This window comes from Barbus barbus, assembly GCF_936440315.1.
Source record: "Barbus barbus genome assembly, chromosome: 2".
NCBI lineage: Eukaryota > Metazoa > Chordata > Actinopteri > Cypriniformes > Cyprinidae > Barbus > Barbus barbus.
Window position 1 is genome coordinate 493,675 of NC_136730.1, and position 13,190 is coordinate 506,864.

Here is a 13,190-nt window from a genome sequence, read left to right on the forward strand (position 1 = left end):
GATCAGAAAGCCCAGCCGGTCACAGAAAAACACAGAATGAACCAGAGCAGCCAAGCAGAAAATGACCCGATAGATCATGTTTAAGTTTCACTCGCACACAGAAACTTACCCAAGCGTAAAAGCAAACATTAACACTCGTCCTAGTGATGCCAACACCACATTCAACAAGCACGTCTCTCACACACACACACACACACTCTCAGTGGTGTGACCCACGGGGCACGTGGATGTTGAAAGTGCTTTGCTGTTTCTGAAGTGGACATTATATATTCAAACGCATGAAGAGGTTCATTATCATCATCTGACAATCACTGACCCTTTAATAAATGGCTCACATTCAACATGGCTCCGTGTTCTCTTGTGAGATTTATTCAGTGTGGTCGCTCAATATTAACATACTCGTTTGCATGATTTATAATTAATTTTTACACTAAAACATAATTTTAGGATCTTTTAGCTGAAGTTCACATCAGACTCTGTGGTGTGTGTGTGATCTCTGATATGTGAGAATAATCTCATGCACACACACTTCTGATTGAAGAAGATAGTCAGCGTATTGTGCACATCCGATTGGCTGGAATGTCCTTAGAGGGTGGGGTTTTCTGCTGAGGGGGTGTGGTTAAAGGGATGGGAGTGTTCTAATTCAGTGAAGTTAAACATCTACCTTTTACCGTTATTCATGTAGCAGATGCTGTTATTCACAGTGACTTGCAAACAAGGAGGATGACAAGCAGTTAAAGTCTGAGGAACATTTCACCCCAAAGAAGGGCTGATCTGCTAAGCCGAGAGATCTGGTGGAGGAAGACTAGTGTTTAATTGTGAGCGCTTCATGCGGGCAGTTAAATTCTCTCTTCAGAAATAATGGGCAGGTCTTAGTGAAGGCTGACGGGTCAAGAGCAGCAATCAGCCTTTCCAGACAGCGGCTCCATTTTGTTTCAGATGAGATTAGAGCAGCGCTGTAATATAAACATCAGTGTTCAGCACAGATCTTCATTAAGATACATGAGCATAATGAGAGACGATACAGTGTGTGGAACCAAGAATGAAGCGTTTTGCGTGTTCTCTTGTGTGTTGTTTCTTTGAAATATGACTTTGGCATTTTCACAGTTTTATGTCAGAGCATTGTGTTTGCTGGTTCACACAGCAGCATTTCAAACTTTCTGAAGTTGACTGTGTGATTTTAGCATATAGCAGGTCATTTTCACACAGAACAGATCTGAAACACCACAGGCCGTTATTCGAACGACCTCACAAACCTCAAATCTCAGTGTCAGTGCAGTCTGTCAATGAATATCTGTCTCAAACCATAATCCTGTCTGGTTGCATTCAGTATGCTGCTGTAGCTAATCAAATGTTCCCTTTTGTCTTGCAGGTCTGGAGAATGCCGGAATCTGGAGGCCAGTAGATCTTTCCTCATGTAGGATAAGGCCATTTGGATGAACATGGACAATTGACCCACAGGTAAAGACTCAGCCATGAGCATCACCTGTGGTCCACAGGACTCAAGATAGCTGCATCAAGTCTCTCAGCATCAGCCTGAAGAAAACCCAAGAATCACAGTGCTTTGAATCCTCAATTGGAAGCCTTTCAGAGAAAACTTAAATTGGCGAACAAGCTGGGGCTAAAAAGCAGGAATTCCCATCTATCCCTCATCACGCCCTGATGCACCGACCAATGGAGAGACTACGGATAGAGTCTGGATAAAGTGGAGACAGGCCAAGAAAGAGAGAGAAAACGAGCGAAAGATTGGCCCATCTTGGCCTTGTCTGCGATCACAGTCAAAGAGAAACTCTCAGCACTATCTCAGCTCTGCCGAGAGCAGGTTTCTGAGCTCATACGATCGGGGTGCGTGAAATGCAGTCCGGGTGCTGGTCCTCTCTCTGGCCCCTGTGGCCCTTGCTGTTAGCCGGACTCTTTCTGTCGGCGGGGGCCCTGGAGTTTGGTGGGGCCCTGGGGCAGTGGGCTCGCTACGCCCGCTGGGAGGCCGGCTCCATCGGGGAGCTCAGCTTTAGCCTGAAGACCAACGTGAGCAAGGCGCTGGTTCTGTACCTGGACGACGGCGGGAACTGTGACTTTCTGGAGCTGCTCATCGGCGGCGGACACCTGCAGCTGCGCTTCGCCATCCACTGCGCCGAGCCGGCCGCCCTGCAGATGGAGACCCGTGTCAGCGATGACCGTTGGCACATGGTGCTGCTCACCCGCAACTACCGCGAGACCATGCTGATGGTGGATGGTGAGACCAAAGTGGCGGAGGTGCGCTCCAAGCGCAAGGAGATGGCAGTGGTCAGTGACCTGTTCGTGGGGGGCATCCCGCCTGACGTGCGTCTGTCCGCACTCACGTCCAGCACGGTCAAATATGAGCCTCCCTTCATGGGCTTGATCTCCAATCTGAAAGTGGGCGAGATGCCTCCCACTCTTCTCAACAGCAACGACATCCATAACGATCTGGAGTATCTGTGCGTCAAGCAGAACCCCTGCCTCAATGGAGGATACTGCAGTGTCCAGTTTGGCGAGGTCCACTGCGACTGCTCCCACACGCGCTTCCGTGGGAAATACTGCAAAGAAGGTAAGACGCTTCTTTGTGTTTGCCTAGGTTTGAATGCATCCAGGGGAAAATGTTTCAGACAAAGTCGTCACTGGTTTTCAAATGAGACACACAGAGATTCTGCTCTCCATTTGGCACTGGTTTTTCAGTATTCTCTCTCTTCTGTGTTGGGATGCGAGTCGGAGGTCGTGGAGAGTTTGATTCCGCTTGGCTCTCGGCTAAACTCAGAGCAGAATACCAATGCAGCACCGCTGTGACCGCAGGAAATGCTTGTCCTTTTCAGAAGAAGGATATTAAGATGCGTTTCCTTCACTCCGTGTCGACGTGTTTGAGAAAATGTAAAGCAGCTTGTGGGCAGAGACTTGAGTTATTCTCTCTGACATTCTGCGAATGACACAGCGGGAATAATCTTGTTAAACGGACGCGGCAGTCGTTGTTTGAGTTCTGTATTAGTTTCTGTATTAGAGATTTATTTCCCTGGGGAATCTTCAGCAAGGGAGTCTAGTGTTTCCCCTCAGGGTTAGATGAGGTATCAAGGTGTGCTAGTGCTCTATTTCTGTATTTAATGTATGTTTGACTACATACAGCATTATAGAATGCTGTTGAATGTATTTTCACATTTCATGCAGTAGTTCTTCCAAAATTGACATTTCTGTGATTGTGTCTGTCATTGTGATGCTTTTTGTTATTGGTGTTGATTCAGTGGTATGTGTTGGTGACTTCTCATCTTCAATCACAGAGCGATTCAGGTTTAATGATGATTTGCTATCGGCTCTGAACTGATAGCTGAAGCCCTCAGCAGAAGAGACAGAAAACAGCTGCTACTTTACGGATGGTTTGAGTTTTTCAGTGGAGATTGAGTCACATCCTTTTAAATTGAATTAGTTAATGTTAGTTTGTGCATTAGGTGCCATACAAAATGTACAGCTTTTACAGCATTTCTTCATTTTGGTTGATTTCTGCTTAATACTAATGTAGTGAAGTGAAGTGACATACTGCCAAGTATGGTGACCCATACTCGGAATTCATGCTCTGCATTTAACCCATCCAACGTGCACACACACACACACAGCAGTGAACACACACACACACACACACACACAGCAGTGAACACACACACACACACAGCAGTGAACACACACACACACACAGCAGTGAACACACACACACCGTGAACACACACCCGGAGCAGTGGGCATTTATGCTGCGGCGCCCGGGGAGCAGTTGGGGGTTCGGTGCCTTGCTCAAGGGCACCTCAGTCGTGGTATTGAGGGTGGAGAGAGCGCTGGACATTCACTCCCCCCACCTACAATCCCTGCCGGCCCGAGACTCGAACCCACAACCTTTTGGATTACGAGTCCGACTCTCTAACCATTAGGCCACGACTTCCCCGCCAATGTACAGTTCCATTAGCTAATGATTATAAACAACAGTACATTTATAAATCAACTTTAAGTTGGGTACGTAAATGCTGTAAAATGGTTGTTCAGAGTTAGTTCATGATACTTAATTAACATTAATGTGAAGTGCTTATTTTGGTCTTGATATTTGTTCAGCATTAATCAGTGTTTCTCCTTTTGCCGAGTTTAACCCCCTCAGATTTTAAAGTTAATTGTGCATTACAGTATGTTGCTTTTGAACTCAAGAACGTGTCTTATGTTCACGTACCTTAAGAAACGCACCTGATTCCTCAAGACTGTTGGAGTGCTAGATTTGTGGCTGTTGCTGGATTTTCTGTTTGTCTGAGCAGCGGCAGACGGCGAGCGATCAGGAAACCTTCTTTCTGCCACTCTGTTTGCTCACGCTAGTCGAGCAGAAATGACTGTGTTGTTGTTGCTTAATGTCGTTTCATGTGTGTTTTCCTCAGAAATGAAGCGCCTCGTGCAGCCTGTCAGACGTGAGATCTCAGGCCTCTTTCTGTAATTACAGATGTAAAATCAGATTTGCGTAGAGCAGGAGGGTGAGAGATTAAGGGTGCACATTAAGAGCGATCAGTTAAACGACACGAGCGATGTGCAGTCGCTTGTGCTGATTGGATTAGAGCGGGTTTATGAGCAAATGTCTCTGGTGTAAATTACCGGCAGATGGCTGTGTTAAACATCTACACGAGGACGAGTCAAACCAGAATGTGCCTCTTAATGTAAATATTATAAATATAACCAGCCCTTAGCCATAATTGGAGATGAGCACACACACGCACGCACACACACACACGTATTTCAGTTTGTCCTCACGCGTAAGGCGAGACTCCAGTGCCGGTTCACAGAGACGCCAAAGTGTGGAGGACATTTAAGACAGTAATACATCACTGAGATAATCACACACACACACCATGACTAATAATATCCTCTCACCTGTTTGTGATGGAGATGCAGTGAAATAAATCAGTTTAGCATATTAATGAGCCTAATCTGCATAAGCCCCTTTCCCAGTTAACAGGGGTCTTGATGTGTTACCGCCAGTCTCTAGATTTAGATGAATCTCCCATGAGGATTGTGGGTAATTGAGTCTAGTACAGTGTTGACAGATGGTTTGTTTTTTTCAACAGTCTCTAGATCTTCATATAGGCTTTTGACATTTATTTATGTAGCAGCTGCTTTTATCCAAACAGCGTATGAACGAGGAACATTACGACCCAAGTGATTCATCCTGAGGAGCCGCAGTACAGAGATCCAGTATAAATGAGGGTTACACTTTATTTTGATAGTCCACTTTAGACTTTCTACTTACTATAAGTAACTTAGTAACTACATGTCAACTAATTCTCATTAATTTGCAACTACATGTCTACTAACTCTCAGTAGGGTAGGTTTAGGGTTAGTAGAGTAAGTTGACATATACTTGCATAGTTTCTCATAGTCAGTATGCTGTATGTTGTGGACCCATCGAAATAAAGTGTTAGAAGATATGAAGCAGACAGTCTACTAATACTCTAATGACTGCTAGTTGACATGTAGTTGCAAAGTTACTTACTGTTAGTAGAATGTCTAAAGTGGACTATCGAAATAAAGTGTTACCTAAATGAGTGTATTCTGTAGATTACACTATCAGAGTGTATTCTGAGTCTATTGGAGTGTCTGCTGTGATTGTAGGTGTGTGTGTGTGTGTGAGTGTGGGTGTCAGGGGTCTCATTTATAAAACTCTCCATAGATTTCATCCTAAAAGTGTATACGCTACGTATACTGCTACAGCTGCGGTTGTACAGTAACTATTATCATTGGACATATTCAAACTGGATAATGGACCGTTCGACCACTGAATCCAGCAGTGTCCACCACAATATCAAAGTAAGTGCACATCATTGATCATTGTTCTTGCTAAAAATATTTTCTCATAACATGAGATCTGCAGTTCAGTTTAAAGATGAATTGTGCATAAGAGAAAAAGTGATCAAGCTCATCCACTACAAATATGTCTAAATTCATATAATTTTGGTTTAAATTCTGCATAATGACTTTATGTAATTTCAGTCCTGAATATTTAATGTAAATGTATATATCGACATGAAAGTTTAAAATTCATAAAGTTTTTGCGTGCATGTGTGCAAATTTTCCTGTCAAGTTTGTTTTTATAAATCCCACCTTTTGCGCAGGAAGTGGCGTACGCCTCTTTCAGGGCTGGTTTTGTGCGTATGCAACGGTTATAAATGAGGCCCCATGTGAGTGAGTGTGTGTGTGTGTCAGGTGATCAGGTGAGTGTGTGTGTGTGTCAGGTGATCAGGTGAGTGTAGGTGCGTTCGACTTGAAGCACGGCTACAGACGGTGGTCAACGAGAGTAGCCGCTTGCAGTCAGGGGCTGAGTTGAAAACGGAGTCGTTAAGTCGGACACTTCGGGGCTCTCGTAGTTTGCTGCATCTACTCAGTCATGGCAGATCACGTGGCGTTTGCTTGCTTTATTGCAGACGAACTGGAAGCTATAGAATTGCCGTTATTATTGTATGAAATTGAGCACAATGAGCAACGAAAGTGAGTAAAGGTTCAATGTAATAAGTATTGTTTTTATATATCCAAAGGGACATGGGACCATACCCAACACCAGTGTGACTCGTTATTTCTAATACTAACCAATCAATGCAATTATACTTAACAATTTTCATTAGAAGTGATTCTTTTTTTATTACTATGTTGGTTTATGTTTTAATAAACCTTTAAGATGTATGTAATATTTTGAAAGGGTGTCATCACGACAGAAACAAGTTTTAAGTAAATAAACAGAACATATTGAAAATTTGACTTGTGCAGTATGATTCATTATGTGTGTTTTTGCTACTGCAACTTAATAAAAATAATCCATGAAGATAATAATTGTATGTACTAAATGTGGTTTTCATTACAGATAAAAGAATTAGGATGTTACATATTTGTTTACTTATTTTACTATTTCTCCAGTTAGGTAAGCACATTTTAGTAAGACAAAACACCATGAACAGGCCTACGGATAAGCCCAATTTATTTGCCTTTCTATTATGATTTATACCAGCTTATGAAAGTGATCTGAATGTTGTATTAAGTTGACATCCAGCCAGAGTTGTTGGCAGTAATCACATGCAAGTGAAGATGGATGAACCCAGCAACTAGACAATTAGTATCAATCAGAATCCATGATGACCACATTATATTAAAAGTCTGTAAGATTGACACTTGATTTATTCCATAAAAAAAGTATCTAAATAGGTTATGCAGCTTAATACTGTAAAGGGTCTGTATGAAAAAGGTCTAAAATAAACCTATGCACAAAACCTATATAAACGAATTAACAAAAAAGTGATTGCAGTAAAAATAATTGTAATCTTTTAATAAACATGATTTACGAGATGAAGATGACATGAAAAGTTGATTTATTTTTATTTTTTTGAAAGTCCGTATATGAGCATTAGTGGGACTGAAGTTGTCAGAATAAACCCGAAATACACGTCCTTGTTGTCATGTGGTGAATTTGGCCAATCGTGAAACAGCTGTGTCGTCATCAGCGCTCCCGCAGTCGCTCTGGAGAAATTGCGCCGGCTGAGTCAGCCGGCTGCTCTCGAAACGCTATCGCGGTACTTTGATGCCACACGTGACAGTGACGTGTGGTCGGCGCCGGTTCAAGTCGGACTAAATTTCTAACCGGCATGCACTGCTTCAAGTCAGCCGCCGATCGGTCTGCTAAGTGCTGCATGAAGTCGAACGCACCTTGTGTGTGTGTCAGGTGATCAGGTGAGGGTGTGTGTGTCAGGTGATCAGGTGAGTGTGTGTGTGTCAGGTGATCAGGTGAGGGTGTGTGTGTCAGGTGATCAGGTGAGGGTGTGTGTGTAGGTGCGTTCGACTTCATGCAGCACTTCGCAGACCGATCGGCGGCTGACTTGAAGCAGTGCATGCCGGTTAGAAAATCTGTCCGACTTGACCCGGCGCCAACGCTACGTCACTGTCACGTGTGGCATCAAAGTACCTCAGAGCAGTTTCTCCAGAGCGACTGCAGGAGCGCTGATGACCACACAGCTGTTTCACAATTGGCCAAACTCACCACATGACAACAATGACATGTGTTTCTAACATCTTCAAATCCAATACTGCTCATAAATATAGTTCAAGGTATTCAGATAAGACAACGTCCTCATTTCTAGACTCGGTTAATTATGTTAAGGTTATATCTGAAAGTGATAGATTTTTCTGTGATAGCATTGTTACTCCTGAGGAAGTCCCCAGGGTGTGATGGACTTACAGCTGAGCTGTACAAATTATTTGCTGATGAACTTACTCCCTTTTTAACTCAGGTTTTTAGAGAAAGTATTGAAAAAGAGGCTTTACCTCCTACATTGATGCAAGGTATTGTAACTTTAATTTCTAAACCTAAGAAAGATCTTACCAATTTAGACAACTGGCGACCCATCACCCTCCTTAACAATGACTATAACATTTTTGCCATAATATTTGCTAGAAGACTTAAAGATTATTTGGATACTGTCATAGATGAGACTCAGGCTGGATTTATGAGGGACAGACATATAATTAATAATATTAGATTAGTTTTAGACTCATTGGTTTATAGTGATTTGCTGGAACATAATAGTTTTATTCTTTTCCTGGATTTTTATAAAGTTTTTGATTCAGTTGAACATAAATTTATATTTATATCAGTGGAAAAAAATAGGTTTTGGTGAATATTTTTGTAAGGCAGTAAGAACTATATTTTACAACTGTAGTAGCACAATTAAATTAAAATATGGTACTTAAATATTGCTCTTACACAAAATCATTTTGGTGTGACATTCCTGACTTTATCAAATGTTATGTGAATCCTAATTTTGAGTTTACTTATAGAAATGTCATTTTTGGATTTCATGAATGTGGAAAAACAAGGTGATACTCATAGGCGTAATTTACGGGTAGGACGGGTGGGACATGTCCCCACCACTTTTTACCAGGCTCGATATTGTCCCCACCACTTTTAAAAAGTAACTGAAAAATAGATTGCGTAAGGTATGTATTAAAGGAAAAGCACCATCTACAAATCGTCACTCTTCATAATCTAATTCATTCATTTAACAAATTTTTCCGCCGGTCAGAAGCTTTTCAACATCCTCAAAGATGAATATTAAGTCTCGTTGTGAAACTATCGCTAGATACGCGATATGCGTCATGGGATATGTAGTTTCCTTTCCCTATAATTAATTAGTCTACAGATCCTGTACCTCTTTTAAAATTTATTTGTAGTCTACAATGTTAATACTGTATTTTAGTCTTAAGGTCTCTGCACACTGAGTCCGAAATTTTCGCATGCGTTTTTTCGCATTCGCAATCTTAAAAATTCGTCACGCACAGAGACCTTGCACACTGTAAGTAAGTCGTGACGTATTGTCAAGTACGTCAAGTATGTCACTGAGTCCAATGCGTTTTAATTAATCCGTTGCGAAAGAATTCGCAAAACTATACAAAATGTCTTCAAGCAGCGAGGATGATTTTGTTGGCCTCTCTCTTTTTAAAAAAAGAAAAAGAAAAAGGAAATATTGGGTCCATCCAATCCTTAGATTGCACAGAGAGGAAGGAGAGTTCCACCTTCATATCAAAGAGCTGCGGGATTATCCCGAGAGATTCAAAGTTTATTTCAGGATGTCAATGCCTCAGTTTGATACTTTGCTAGCGATACTGAATCCACATAATAAAAAGAAGACCACCAATTTCCGTGAACCAATTTATCCTGAACAGAGACTGTCTGAGGTATGGATACACACACAGACACAGACACACACACAAACCGAACTGCGGCATCGGAAAGGTGCGTGCCAGGCATAAAAAAAATAGGCAACAGCAGTTCTTTATATTCTGTATCTTTGTATTCCGCAATTTGTTTGTCATAAAGTGCTCTGTGCTGCAAGACGAAGTGTATTAATTTGTCTGACACCATTTTGGCTTTCGCTTGTACGGTGGCTCTAAATGGTCAAAACAACTTCTCAAAGCATCTCAAAATGCTTTATACGGATGCGAAAAACGCAAAAAATCGAACCCGATCCGATTTTTTTTTGACGGACGACAATTTCGGAGGCAGTGTGCAAACGTGATTGACAACGTGAGTTCGTATTTATTTTTCAACGTGCGAAAATTTCGGACGAAAAATTCGGACTCAGTGTGCAATGGCCTTTACTGTGCGTGGCTGCTTCACTAAAAAGCTTCTTATATCACTTCCACACTTTCTTTTGGACATTTTGTTTATGTTTTAACATTTATGCTATAGGTAGCAACATTTACCGTTAACTAGCCTTTACATGTGGGGTGGGGGAGGAAAAAATAGAGCTTTTATAAAAACGTCATAAAAAAGATTCGTCAAAACAATTTCATTTATTTAATTATTTAATTAATAAAGGTAGTTTAACTATTTCAAACACAAATGAACTCTCATTCATGTTTTACACAAGGTTTTGCGTAGTTCAGGATTGGTTAAATTATTTGATTGGATGAGGAAACATTTTGTGGGCTTGTCTTGACTCTTGAGGTAATGTTGATTCTTCGTTCAGCGCGTGCATTGATCACACCTACTTTTAGCAAGTTGTCCTTTTAGCAAGTTGTTCCACATTGTGAATGTTACGTTTTGCTTATTTGGATGTTTATAGACATATTTGTGAATGTGATGCATGTGTGGAAATTAAGTGCATTTCCAACTCTGAACTCAGTCCCCAAGTAAATTCGGTTATTAAATAAACAAATAGCAAAACGTTTTGTGCGGTGTCCCCACCACTTTTCAAAGCAAAGTTACGCCACTGGTGATACTTATTTCATAAACCTTATTTTCCTGTTAGCTAAATATCATATTCATAAATGTACATTTTCTAAATGCACTCCTCTTTTTGTAAGATTCAAACTTGAATTGAAAATGTATTTTAAATCTGTTGAATTCTCTACGAACTTGAAAGCAATATGAGCAGTGGCTTTGTTGAAGGACTTCGCACTTCCTCTGGACTGAAAAACTGAATGACCCTGGACTGTTGTTGTGATTTGACAAATGACTATTGTTATTGGTTTTTGTTTTGTTTTGTTTTTTTCTTCATGCATTCAATAAAAAAAATAAATAAATAAATAAAATACTGCTCATAAATTGTTTTTAGAACAGTAAAAGCTTTTTTACTGTAGTCGCAATGTTATATTGAGTCACATTTATCATAAAACACTGATGAAAGCATACATACCCCCACTTTATTAGTATTTAAATAGTTTACGTTGAACTTTATTCTTGAGCAGATGGCGCTGTATTAAGCAGTATATAAAGTGTTTCTATTGCTCATGAAAACGTTTCTGAAACGTCTGTGTATTTGACAAATATTGCATTTTATTCACTTCATCTGTAATAGAGTATGCAAACACCGCATGAGTGTCACTAACGGGAGCAGAAAGTGTCCGGCTTGACAAATCTGTTTTCAGCTCCGCCCCTGACTGCAAGCGGCTACTCTCGTTGATCACTGTCTGTAGCTGTGCTTCAAGTCGAACGCACCTATTGTGTGTGTCAGGTGATCAGGTGAGGGTGTGTGTGTGTGTGTGTGTGTCAGGTGATCAGGTGAGGGTGTGTGTGTGTGTGGGTGTCAGGTGATCAGGTGAGGGTGTGTGTGTGTGGGTGTGTATTAGGTGATCAGGTGAGGGTGTGTGTGTGTGTGTGTGTGTCAGGTGATCAGGTGAGGGTGTGTGTGTGTGTGGGTGTGTGTCAGGTGATCAGGTGAGGGTGTGTGTGTGTGTGTGTCAGGTGATCAGGTGAGGGTGTGTGTATGTAGGTGCGTTCGACTTGAAGCACGGCTACAGACGGTGATCAGCGAGAGTAGCCGCTTGCAGTCAGGGGCAGAGTTGAAAATGGATATGTCAAGCCGGACACTTTCTGCTCCGAAGATGTTAGAAACACATGTCATTGTTGTCATGTGGTGAGTTTGGCCAATCGTGAAACAGCTGTGTTGTCATCAGCGCTCCTGCAGTCGCTCTGGCACTGCGCACTGCGCCGGCTGAGTGAGCCAGCTGCTCTCGAAACGCTCTCGCGGTACTTTGAGGCCACACGTGACAGTGACGTAGCGTCGGCGCCGGTTCAAGTCGGACACATTTTCTAACCGGCATGCACTGCTTCAAGTCAGCCGCCGATCGGTCTGCGAAGTGCTGTATGAAGTCGAACACACCTTGTGTGTATGTCAGGTGATCAGGTGAGGGTGTGTGTGTGTGTGTGAACAGGTTTATATATCCTGGTGGGGACTTAAACCTGAATACACACAGACTCATGGGGACTTGTGTTAGGGTGGGCAATTCACAAAACAAACATGTTTGTGTGTGTGTGTGTGTGTGTGAGTGAGTGAGTGTGTGTGTGGTTCTCTCGTGAATCTCTTGGTGTTTGTGATGTTCTTTTGGCTGATCCGAGGATGTTTAGCAGACTCCTGCTGGCCGCTCCACCTCTACTCTCTGGCAGTGGGATGTAATATATCTCCTTAGTCAGAGAACAGATGTTGAGCTGGCTGGTGTTGTCTTTATCTGAACACACCTGACGAGCGCAGGGCTTCGTTAAGCAGCCTGACCGCAGCGGGAGGCCTTATTTACCTCGCGCTTATCGATCCCAGCAGATTCAATCGGCCCTCAGCCTCCGTCTGGGCTTCTACTGCAGTCTTTATGTCCACACACACACACACACACACACACACACACATAAACACACACACTAACTCAGAGGATCTTCTTTATATTATCTGCAGCATCTGTGATTCTCACCATCTGTCTGAGAGCCTTCAGAAGATTCTCCTGGTAATAAACAACTGATCACGCTGCTGCACACATTCAGTGTCGAGGACTAAAGAACTACAAGAACAGACACTAGCAGCCATGAACTGGGATTATATGTATACTCGTGTGTGTGTGTGTGTGTGTGTGTATATATGTATATGTGTGTGTGTGTGTGTGTATATATATATATATATGTATGTGTGTGTGTGTGTATATGTGTGTGTGTGTGTGTGTGTGTGTGTGTGTGTGTATGTATATACGTATGTGTGTATATATGTATGTGTGTGTGTGTGTGTATATATATATATATGTGTGACCAGCCAATTTGGCTACTAAATTTTTAAGCCATTCATAACTTCTACTAGCCAAACCCCCCCCCCCCCCCCCCCCCCCCCCAAAAAAACAACAGAAATAAAACAACAGCTTGA

At 42.1% G+C, this 13,190-nt stretch overlaps 1 protein-coding gene across 1 annotated transcript in view; it reads left to right on the forward strand.

The window, feature by feature from the left end:
* Positions 1-1,935: 1,935 nt before the first annotated feature.
* Positions 1,936-13,190, forward strand: part of LOC306888454 (neurexin-2-like) — a gene marked incomplete at its 3' end in the record, with an annotated part of 552,351 nt that continues 541,096 nt past the window's right edge. Inside the window, exon 1 of the mRNA XM_079446766.1 lies at positions 1,936-2,566. Coding sequence (XP_079302892.1) covers positions 2,152-2,566 — 415 coding nt within the window. The 5' untranslated portion in view covers positions 1,936-2,151. The remainder of the gene's footprint in view (positions 2,567-13,190) is intronic.